Source organism: Dufourea novaeangliae, unplaced genomic scaffold (assembly GCF_001272555.1).
Source record: "Dufourea novaeangliae isolate 0120121106 unplaced genomic scaffold, ASM127255v1 scaffold2, whole genome shotgun sequence".
Lineage (NCBI taxonomy): Eukaryota > Metazoa > Arthropoda > Insecta > Hymenoptera > Halictidae > Dufourea > Dufourea novaeangliae.
In genome coordinates, this window is record NW_015373882.1 from 1,255,155 (window position 1) to 1,267,903 (window position 12,749).

General features: G+C 34.2%; 1 protein-coding gene across 1 annotated transcript in view; it reads left to right on the forward strand.

The window, feature by feature from the left end:
• The first annotated feature begins 2,822 nt into the window (after positions 1 to 2,822).
• The window catches only part of LOC107187884 (inhibitory POU protein), a 128,262-nt gene continuing 118,335 nt past the window's right edge, over positions 2,823 to 12,749 (forward strand). Inside the window, exon 1 of the mRNA XM_015576111.1 lies at positions 2,823 to 3,043. Within this exon, the coding sequence (XP_015431597.1) occupies positions 2,882 to 3,043 (162 nt within the window). The 5' untranslated portion in view covers positions 2,823 to 2,881. The remainder of the gene's footprint in view (positions 3,044 to 12,749) is intronic.

The following is a 12,749-nucleotide window of genomic DNA, read 5'->3' on the forward strand; positions in this document are numbered from 1 at the left end:
CAAGGAAGTCACGAGGAATAATATTTAATATGTATGAAACATAATGTTTGTTACTTAACCCCTTGCCCTATAACATCGAGTCAAACTCGTGTTGACGATAAGAAAATTGATTCAACAAAGAAGAATATTATTCGGTTTTCTTTGAGTCGAAGTAAAGTAGCACGTTGCTGGTATTAATATTTAACCTTCACAGTAAAAGTACAGTTGCGGTAAGTGCAGAATTCCTGTTGTTTCTACTAGGAAACTATCGATAACAATGTAATTCGGGAGACTGCAGACGTCAAGAAAATCATAGGGCAAGGGGTTAATATAATTTTATTTTGTTTTATGTTGGTGCTATGGTAATATCGCGGGACAACATTCTTTCTCAAGAAGAATATAATATAAAATAGTATTAAATGCTCAGGGTATAATACAATAACATATGATCTGTTGCATTCGCGTTCACAATTGGGCAATTCGTCAAGAACTCACGCTCGTTTCAATTTCAGTCTATTGAAAATGAATGTGAAACTTTTTCGAGAACTGAATTTTTTAAATTATTAAAAGGAGTTACCTCAATTCTACATTTGTAAAATATTGTAATTATAATTAACATGTTGTGAAAAAAATCTTTCGGTCTAAAAAATTAGTGTACAATTCATAATTCTTCAGGTAATAATCACTGTATATGGCTGCTTTCGTGAAAATCCAAAAATATCGATACAAAATGGTTACTTAACGACCTAGTAACCTTATTTGAAGGAATGCTTTTGTTATTGTTTCGAATAATATATTAGATATACAAGGCTAACAAACGTGTATTTAACTTCAAAATTGCAGGACATCCAAATGTTGTTTTAATATTAAAATAAGTATTTTTCCATTTATTTCATGTGCTACGAAAACTGTTAATTAATACATATTAAAAAAGGTGACACTATAAAAATGTATAGATTCAGAAGCGTCGTGAGAATCTAAATTACGTCAACGAACACACAAGCCTTAATGCTAATATTACCAAAAATATTATTGGAACATTGCGTTAGCTTAATAAAATTTATTTAAATTTTTAGACGCATTTTCAGTCATGACTTTCTTTACAAATCTACACTAGAAGCTGTATTCATTACGAAATCTTTTAATGTTTAATCTTAGAGAGTATTAAATCTAGAAATTGTTGTATTCGATATTAATCAAGTCCGAATAATGTGTCAAAGTAGTGAACAAATGGACGAAGAACTTCTACTACAAGAAGCCGTTCTTCGATTCATATCGAAATAACTGAAACCGTCAGGCACCAGGTAAAAATTTTCTAGAATAGTTACAATTCACGATATATCGCGCAGATAAATGACGAACGGCGTGCTAGTAGCAGCAGCTGTCTTGGTGTTAAACCGAAGGACGATTGGGCCGGACCAGTTTACGACGTAGCTACTAATCCAACAGCAGTAGCGGTGACAGACGAACGAGAGATTTCGCGGTGGTCGAACAAAAGCACGATGTGGGAGAGGAAAAGTAGGTAGAAGACACGAAGCACCTTCGACGAGACAAGGTTGCACGAGGCAAGTTCAGTACTTACGGGGCTAGCTCGACGATTGCTAGGAAGGGTGTGTGTAACAGTGGTGGGAGTCGAAGGAAAAAAAGAGAATCAAACGGTGTAGGGGGAGCAAAAAGGATAGGTCGAACAAGAGGTTGGGTGGGGAGGGTTGAATGCAGGTAGGATGGACAAACGGGTGGTCGCGGTTAGCGACACCCATGCCAAGCACGAAGCAAGGGCAAAGATGGCCGACACGGATCAGATTAGGGGCGCACGCGTAGCTGCATTAGACTCCGCCTATGCACGATACTACCCCTCCGTTCCGGTTGTTCCCGACTTACCCCGGGACGAACAACCCCCTCTCGCAATGAGCACGCGCCGTTCCGCGAATCTCCTGGTTAGCCATCACCCCCTTGCCCCATCGTTTCCCTCTGCTTCATTTACTACTCCCGCCATCCCCCGTGGAAGAGTTCATCCGCGGAGCACTCTTCGGCGGCCAGTCAGCGCCAAAAAGTGCAGAGCATCAGGACCACATCCGCGCACGGTTCTACGCGGTTAATTAAAACGATTGATAACTTTTTCGAATCCTTTCTACCGTTGTGTATACACTCGTCAGGTGATCGACCTTGATGCACGAATCTGATCGATTATCGTTCATCTGCTTGTGACGCTACTGTTCATCAATTACGTCAGTGGACTTCCTTGGGATCAGCTGCTCTTCAATAGGAAATTATTTATTCATACCATAGGAGGAACAACGTGTTACCCACACCCCCAGCGGCCCCCTCCCTTCCCCCTCCCCTCATCCGTCTGTATTTCTTTTTGTGAAGTGTGAAGAGATCACTGGATTCACAGTCCGAGCCGATCGGAATGTTCGATCGCTATCACTGCAATGGTTAGGGCATAGGACGCAGGAAAAAACTGGTGCGAATCGAACAGTTTGTGTGCCGCGGTTACGTGCAACATGCGAGATCCACGGTCTATACGGTCGATCGTAATAGAACCGGCAGACTGATCGGTCCCGCGCGCCCGAGGATGATAAGGATGACTGTTGCCTCGTAAAACGAGAGTGTAAATGTACCCCTAACCGCGTGTATTCAACCCGTCACCTGTGATTCGTACACGATTGGTGCGCCGTCATCCGGTTTCGACGAGCGATCTGGTGGAAGTGAAGGTTAAAGTACATTCGTAGGGTGCGAGGGGACATATTGAGACATTCTTGTCACACAGATGCGAACCGCGAATACCGTGGCGAAGAAGAAGCGCAGCTGTCGCTGCTAGTATCGTTTCGGTCCGAGGGTGCTGGTTTTTCGTACTGGTTTAGGTCTAAGCCTGTGAGCTTAGACTTAGCTGGGCTGCAGGATGATGTACTCACCGGACAAGATGATGGGGAGCAAGGGACTCCACGGGGCACCGATCACTGCCCCGGGCTGCTTCCCTTCGGGAAGGTATTCGCCGCCGCCTTATCGCGCCGCCCCGGATCCTATGCCGCCACCGCCGCGACGCTGTATGCCGAACCCAACGGTGAGCGATCACCATTTCATCCTACCTTTTACTTTCGCTAGTTTCATTCGATTATACGGATGACGACGATTTCTTTTGTGACCTACGCTGATCATGATTTAACGTCCATTCTTCGATGAATGTCTGCGGATTGCTGTACGTTATTCAAATAACGCTAACCTCGGGGAAGGAGTTCAGTTGCTTAGTGTACTTGTTTGCATAGTTCCATTTTGGATCGTGGTCCCTAATTAACCTTTGTGCACTGTTCAATAGACTAGTGCATTACTATTCCTCGAATAAATAGGGCTTGAATTAAAATCGAATTAAGGAAATATATTTGCCTATCGCTAGATTGTAATATACAGTTTCTCATGAAAGTTTTCGTACACCCCATAAAAAGATCATTTCGATTGATACAAACAATAACTCTGTGTAATATCGTGTTTATTTATTAACATATGAGGTAATATTAACTATTTTATCAAAAAATGTATTAGTCTATACGAATATTTTGACGAATAAGAAGAAAACGAGTTATGCATCTCACAAAAGTGACCTTCTTTAAGAGGTGTACGAAGACTTTCGTGAGTGACTGTATGTAAGTTCGTGGTGTCAAAATAATTTAAAAGATCATAAATAACAGGTATAATTAACGCTCAAACTAATATTAACTAGACAGAATTTTTAGTCAAGATCCACGCCTTAATATGTTTTGTGTAGAAAACTTTTATGTGGACGGATCTTTATTATTATTACACTTTTATTGTAGACTTAAAAACGTTGAGTTCTATAAGAACAGCTGAAAGTACAAATTGAAGTTTAAATTCGGTAAAGAATATGCACAATGACAGTAACAAAAATTCATTTGTAAAATGAGGTTCTCAAAATTGCAATTTGCATAATTTCAATTTTAGTATTCATTCCCATTACAGGGACATGAAGTGTTATGGGATACTTCAAAAATGTAACTCGAGAAACTTTATTTATACAAAATTTAACGATATTTGTCAAATGCCAATTATTTTGCATCACACTCAACAATAATTTAAATTATAACAATTGAACGATTTTTGAAATACGAACATCTCTTGAATTTATAATATTTGTCTAAAATATTTTTATGATAATTGGTTCCTCCATCCAATACAGAGTCGAGGTGCTATAAATATCTAAGTGTAATTTAAATAAATATTTTTTATTTCTTACTTTAATTATGCTGTCTCTTATAATGTCTGATTTAATTCTATCTTTACATACCCTTAATACCTAAATAAATAGCGTGAAAGTGATTTACAATGATATAATCTAAATTTTATTAAATCAACAAACATATCGGAATTACATAAATTGCTCGAAAAGTTTTTAAAAACTGTAAGACATGCCAAGAGATTACGATTAAGGTGTACGGGAAACAATACATTATACATGAACAGATTGGTGGAACGAAGAAGTACTCCTGATATGTTTGGAATATAAGGTGACGATAAAAAAGACATTGGAAGTTCGTACCATCCATTTTCATTCGGCGCAGTTTCCCTTGTCACATGTATCACACATTTCGTGTATCCGTCGTTTATCTTACCGACGCTTACCATACCTTTCGCTGATGCTTACCGTTCTACCTTCTTTCTTACAATTTCCTTTGGGGACTGCTACAGGAAATTGTTTTCCAATATAGTATTTCTCTTTGATATTAAAAACATTATCTATTGACGTGCATTCATTATATTGACTTTTTCACTCCACTCTTACACATTTTATAGGACAGTAATACGTAACCATTTGGTTATACATATTACAGTTATAGCAAACAGAAAATATAAACTGTGTTCTTAGCAATTCTTAAATTAAAATTAAATGCAGCAGAAATGAAAGTATATTGAATAAAGTAATAGTAAAATATGTATTGTTTCTATGCAAAAATTTTAAAGGGTTTTCCTCTAAATGAGTAGAATAATAATAACTTCAATTATAATTGAATAACAATTTAATGAAATACATAATGATTCTTTTATAACATGTATTTTCAATAGATTTTAACACATTTTCTTATTATTCCAATAAATTATTTAATACTCCATGAACAAAATTTGTAGATTATTACTATTTATTGAATTTTTATAATTAAATTTTATTGATAAATTTTCATTGTACCACAGAGTGGGATTCACATAATAACTTCTCCTAACATATCGCAAGTGTTTTTTACGATCATTGTAACGTTTATTCTTTCCATTTTTAAATATTTTTTGAAAGTTTAATTTTAAGTTTATTTCAAATAATAAAACACATTCAGTCGCGTCAATTTTCGTTGGAAACAATCATTCACCGTGTTACATTAATATCGACTCATAATATATTAACATAATTGTTCATTGTTTCCACAAAAGCATGGCGATCATATCATCTGCAGAAAAGCCATCGAGACTTTTGCACTGATTCAATAATATGTATCATTTTATTTAATAACTTTTTAAGAAGTGTAACAACTCATGAATTTGAACTGTATTAAGAATCTGTGCATCTATTCATGTAATATTAATCTTTATAGTCGAAAAGTCTAAGTATAGAAATAAATTAGTTACTCATGTTTTATAAGTATGTATCGACAATCATTTATGTATGTTACTGACTATTATTACATTTTTAAATGTGCAGCACTTATGATAACAGAAAATGACTAATTAATGTGTTTTGAATTATTGAAACAATATTTCAATACAGGTATTCTTGCGAAGAAAATTATTACTGAGTGATCTAAATTTTGAAGTACAGAACAGTGATTTTCTAAAGAAACATCTTATACTGCGAAAATAAATACGAGGCCATAAATTGTTAATGTATATAGTGTTTAAAAATGAATCATGGTAACAAGTGAATGTACAGTAGCCATTATAAAGCATAGAGTTTGCAAAAAAGTTCTTATCAAATTGTATTAAGCTTTAATAGTTCCATTCAGTTGTCGCAGTTTTACGTGAACCTGAGAAATAGAAACTTGAAAAACTGGGAGACCATAAGACCATACACCAGAAAATTAAAACTCCCTTATACAGTGGGTAATCAAATTATCAGTGTCATCTGCATAAGCTCACGTTTTTTACGATTTTAACTGTATTTTTTAGAAGTAGATAATTCAAGTTTAATTTTTTTACGTATTTTTAGTGGATAAAAATTTTTAGTTGATTAAAAATTATCCAGTGCAAAAACCTTGATATTGTGATTTTATTTCGACACAAAGATAAAAAAACATATTTTTCGTATTATGGCTCTAATAGTCTGATCACCCGCAGTACCTATGTACACTGCTCAAAACAATTAGGGAATCATATATCGCAGTCACTCTTCTCACCAATACGACGTGTAATTTCCTTAAAAGTTTTTAATACAAATCTAACTAGATGTTAATAGTATTAGCATTGTATCGAAAAGATATTAATTTAGTAAACCTATAACACTTGTTTGGTTCTTTCATTTGGTGGGTGCAACAGAATCTCCACATTAGCTGTCTCTTATTCTTTTCAGCAGTGTGCTTAAACTTCTTCCTGAAGTTATCATCTGTGTTATTATCACAAAGAATATTTGAATGAGTTTCAACAGTTCAAGTCTATCACATAAAATCGTAGCAGCACAGATAGTACTAATAGGTAGAACACTTATTTTGCTTCCTTTGCTTACAGTGGATGCAACAAGAAGTCTCACATCAAAAATCCCCGAATTCTTTTGAGGACTGTGTTTATATTTCTCTTAAAGTAATCATCTTTATTATTGCAGAGAATATTTTCACGAGTTTGAATAGTGAAGTTGATCGCACACTATCCTAGTAGCGCAAATAGTACAAATAAAACATTTGTTTTGTTTCTTTCGCTTAGTGGGTACACCAAGACCACTCACCTCACAATCCTCTATTTCCTTTGAGAAGTGTACCTATTCTTCTCTCCAAAGTCATAATCTTTAATATTGCAAAAAATATTTTGCCAAGTTTACAAAGTGAAGTGCGTCGCATAAAATCCTGCTACCGTAGATAGTACAGATACAACAGCTCATGTCATGTAAAGCGACATTTGAGAAACGGTTCTACCATCAAGGTAAAAACGCACACCGTCGTAGCGGTTCGGTCATCCGTGTCGTCGCCGATACTCGTTTCACGACGTAAACGGGAAAGTACATCCGAAGTAGGAAACATCTAAACAGAATCAATCGGGGCTCAGTCTCACTGTAGGTAGTCCTACATCCTCTGTCCTGACAGGTCTTGCACTCTCCACGACGTATCCATTCGTAGCAGGAATCCCTCTGCAGACTGGTGACTGGTGGTCCCGCGTCCCTTCGCGAAGCTTGAAACCATGGCACACGTCGAACGGACCTGTCCCACCACCATCCCCCACCCCCCTACCTGCCCAATGCCGCGATCTCTTTCCTCCGCTATGTCGCGGACTCCACGGTCTTTAGTTTATTCATGTGACGTAATAGGATAAAAACCGTCGCTACGAGCTGAGTGCCTAGATGAGATTACAGCCGTACTGTTACGCCCGGTAACGCGAATCCGACGCAATCGTTTCCTCCTGCGATTTTTCGGCTACCTCTCTCTGCCATCATCCTGGCAACGGGCCTAGCGATTTTTTTCTTCTCGCTCCCTTGTTACGATCCGGATCCTGATGACAGGTTTAATGGAGACTTGCCTCGTAGAATCCTTACAAGTATCTGCATTCTTTGGGAATGAAGGCAATTTCGTGTTAGAACTACATACAGTTAATTAATTGATAAATGTCTCATTTAAATTGAGACCGTTTCTTCAATGATCAGTGACGTTTTTAATGACACTTACCTACGTGAAATATGGGGTTTCTGGATTTAACGAACTTTCATTACTTCTTGATTTGAAAATGATCTATTCTTCCAAAGGATGACGAAAACGTTGGTCATTGCGGAGATGCAGTAATTTTTGTAAATGAGATAACATTTTCTATTTTCGGTTTTCCGGATTGTTTAGTGACAGTTATATGGACACATACTATTGACAGCGGTTTCGATTATTTAAATTGAGAACATGAATGGTTCCTTCGTTGAAATATCCGTGCTTTGTTACATTATTTAATTACATATAGACATATTGTTGTATCGGGTCTATTAAATTTTCTGACTGATTGTAGGCTTTAACAAATATTTATAAATTTAAAATGTGTAAAGAGTACGAGAATACTTCAACTTAGGTATGTAGCTGTTCTAAAACAATAAATTCTTATGATACATATAAGAATTCTATGAAATGGAGTTAGACCATAAAAATACTCATGCTTTCTAAACCATACAGCTGTCATTGCTGTAATTTCTTCAAACTGACCAAAACTTTTGTGAAACAAATATTGATAAAATAGTAAGTAGACATATTCGCTTGCCATAAGCCATTATTACTGTTGAGGCGGCATTAAAAATCTATTAAGATATATGTAACAGTTTAACAACAACTTCAGCGAAGGCTCAGTAAATTTTACGAGATCAAACAATAAGGGTGACAGAATTAATTGTTGTGACTAAATATCTGACACCTGCGTTTTATCTATCAATTCATTATATTTTTTCACGTATCTATTCTTTTCTTTTAAGATTACATCTAATAAAGTGCCTAGAAAATATTTTAGTGTTTGTTAAACTTTTCAATTCACAGAATATTCAACAATAAAAATAACTGAATATTGAATCGATTAGTTAATAAATATCTTTTACTATTTTAAAGTTCATTTGGAAGTTTTCAACGTCTTTTAAAAATTCAGAAAACGTGTGCCATAACGATTGTTGTTTCAGTACCGCAGTTAACTGTTCATAAGCAAATTCTCTACCTATAATGTTAATTATCTATGGTTGTTAATATAATTCGGCATTATGCATTTATCGTAAGATTAGGAATCATTTACATTGTAGTGATCATCGTTTTGCACATCTCTTGTATCTGATCTTTTGATCGATCGATATACTAACAGTTTTAATAATTAACGTTATCTTGTGTATGTCTTCCTTTTTCCACACAAATCTTGCTCTCCCTTTTCCAATTCCTGTAATTGGTTAACTAGCATAATAATGTTTTTTGTGCGATTTGTTATCATAATGAAAAAATAAAAGATAATCATTCTACACATGTAAAATAATCAAAGCGTTGAATTCTCATAAAATTCATAACCATAAAAGTTTTATACAATTACTATTATTCTGCAAAAGACACTTTAGTAGTTTACTCTAATTAAATTTTTAGAAATTAACAGGATTTCCCTTCAATTATCTATGAATATTGTGGAATGCTTCTTATCATATTAAGCCTGGTTTTTGTGTTCTGAAAAATACACTATAGGGTTATGACAAACAGAAAAATATAATTTTAAACTTTCGGGGGTGAAAGTGTTCTAAAATGCCGAAAATATTTTTCATATGAGATTATGATTACGCAACTTAAAACATTAAAAGTCCAGGAGGATGTATTTCTATTGGATTTTAAATGTTAAACTTATTTAGTTTTCGACAAACTGGCTATTTTTTATTCAATAATCATGCAATTGTATTTTACCGGGAATAATTAACTCTGGCATGGCAGCATTTAAGATTTTAAGCGTAGTTAAAAAAAAGTACAAAATTAATTGAATTTATCCTACGTACAGAAGAAAAGTATAATAATACTGGATTCTACCATTGCTATTATGGGGGTGTTCATGCAAATTCAACTCTTTGCAGACTAATTTTTGGGCAGTCTTTCTTAGAATATATTATTATCATTAAGGTCTCTATTTAGATAGAAATGCAACAGAAACTGTATTAAATTACATGAGAGTTTAAAATATATTATTTTTTTACATTCACTTACGTCATAAATACACAACTTTCGCAATCTAATAATCATAAATGACATGTACATCAGAGTGCCAATTATTTATTTACTAGAAAAAAAATTCAAATTTTCGGTGAGACCTCCCCTAGTTTTGTTCCTTTTGATTTAATATTTCGCTACACCAAATTTCAGCTCATTCGGTTAATATTATCCCATGGCGACAACACGTGGAAATTAAAAGAACCTTTTCAAATTTTGATTGAAGAATTTATCTTTTGACTTGATAAGAAACAGAAAATAATACATACAAAATGATTTGATACACAAGCAAAATTTAAAAAATAAAATATACTAAATCATTCAAAAATTTCAAGTTTAACTTAAAGTTACATAACATTTGACATAACATTTGACTAAAAACGTATTTAATTCCAAAAGGGATTTCTCTTCCTGGGCAGTTAATTTAAATTCACGACGAAATAAGTATATTTTTAAACTATAAATATATTTAGTCATCCATCTTGCCAAGTAGAAAGCACCTGGTTTGCGAAACTTTGCTCCTCCAGGTGGTGTTCCGCCTAAGAAAACTATGATAAGCTCAAGAAATTCTTTATAATTATCTCTAGGTAAGGTTTCTTTAATGGCATCTTGTGCGAAAGTTAGTATTTTGACATATTCATTTCCTAATATCATTTTAATTTCGGGATGTGATAATCCTTGTACCAAATGTTCTTTATTTATTTCGTCCCATTTTTCTGTGATCCTTTTAAATAAAGGAATATCCGGTCCAGACATTGGCTCCACTTTCAGTTTATTAAAAACTGCACTCAAAACGATTTCGAAGATATGGGTCGACAATCACGAAACAAAATATTTCGCTCTAATCTTTGTTCAAGTAATGTGCAAGCTTCGTTCAGTCTTCCTGTATTTGAAGCTGTCGTATCGAATATAAAAACTTACACTCTATCTGACAGATGCCAGTTTTCTATAGTATCAGATACTACTGATGAAATTTCTAGATCAGTTCCATTTGGTATAACTGGTACCTCTAGTAATTGCTCAACACCAGGGGCATTGGCTATTATCGATAATCTATCCACTGGTTTTCCTATCGCACTTTCTAATAATTTTGTGTCCCAATGAATCGATACAGATTCTACATTTAACGTATGGAAGACTTCTTTTACTTTTCTTTCATAGAGTTCGCGACATTTTGCCCTTCATTCATTAGGATCCAGTGAAGTTGCTTCTAAAAAAGCTATCAACAAATGAGTAGAAGTACACCTTTATTACTTAAATGAAGAGTGCGTCGCATTTTCCCTATTCGATAATCGCATAAAACACGATACTAAGTTAAAGATGGCAGTCAAAATTGTAAAGGAAAGTGAAACACAAAAAGATGGTGAAGAAGAAATAAGTAAAAAATTTATATTAAGGAAAGAGGATGTTGACGATTTTTTAAAAGACAACGACGATGACATTTTAATAAAATTAATAGGACAATATTCAATAACATTATTCTCTAGGTTCAAATTCCAATACACATTTTTAAAACGAATTTCTCACAGTGAATTGACTCAAATGAATACCTAGGGGTGCAAAGCAGGATGAAAGAGTTCAAAATTGTGAACGACACGGCCGAGGAATTAAGCTTATAACAGAATTTAATAATAAGATCACGAAAGACGAAGACTAAAAACAATTTTTATTGAAAGCATAAAATTTGTTTTATTTTTCTTTAATATGCCATATTAGATACGTGTATTACTTTGTATTATACTATTTCATTTTTATTGCAGACTGTTTAAGATTACCGTCGTAGATATTACAACGCTACATTAGATGAACTAAAAGCACCATTCGATATGTAACTTTAAGTTAAACTTGAAATTTTTGAATGATTTAGTATATTTTATTTTTTAAATTTTGCTTGTGTATCAAATCATTTTGTATGTATTATTTTCTGTTTCTTATCAAGTCAAAAGATAAATTCTTCAATCAAAATTTGAAAAGGTTCTTTTAATTTCCACGTGTTTCGCCACGGGATTATATTAACCGAATGAGCTGAAATTTGGTGTAATGAAATATTAAATCAAAAGGAACAAAACTAGGGGGGGGAGGTCTCTTTAAAAATTAAAAGTCGGAAAATAGCTGGCACCTTAATGCATTGTACATACTATGAATATGAGCAACATATCCTTTTTTGAGATGGGTTTTAGAGAACAAACTAATTTCATTTAGCATTGTCTATTCTTTTAATCGCGTGGATCATAGTATCAGATTTGGTAAATATATACATGTTAACTGTTATAAATAGAAAATGTTTCGTTAAGTTACATTAGCTGGGAATTCATATTTAAGGTGCGACCAGTGTATAAAGTGTACTAAGAATTTTATGAATTCTTAATTCTTGTTAGAAGAAAATCTTAATCTCTGTAGGTCATCAAATTTTCAAAACCTGTCATATTTTACACTGATAAGAGTAAAAAGGAGCAATATTTCTTCTATGGGTTGACATATATATTTTGTTATTAAACTTGAGAGTCCTCTCACTTATGTTATCCTACTATCTATGGACTAATTTTTTATCGCAAATTGTATTATTTCTATTGTAATTTAATAACGTCTCGATATTTCTTTACTCATAATGTTAATTCGTTTCTATGGTTATTGAGTATGGAAGATTCGAGACAAACGTAACACGGGACGAATGTAACGACTGTTATAAAATAAATGTCAATCGACCAAGAATCGTCTCTTTCGATTTTTATATGTACATCAATTCCATCTGCCCTCCACCTCAATTGTCACCAATACGCAGCAGTAAGCGGGTTTCTCAATACAACTACCCTATTTAAATAACATATCAAAAGTAAATTTGTATTACCGCTTTCAATTATATATCCTTTTGTTTCA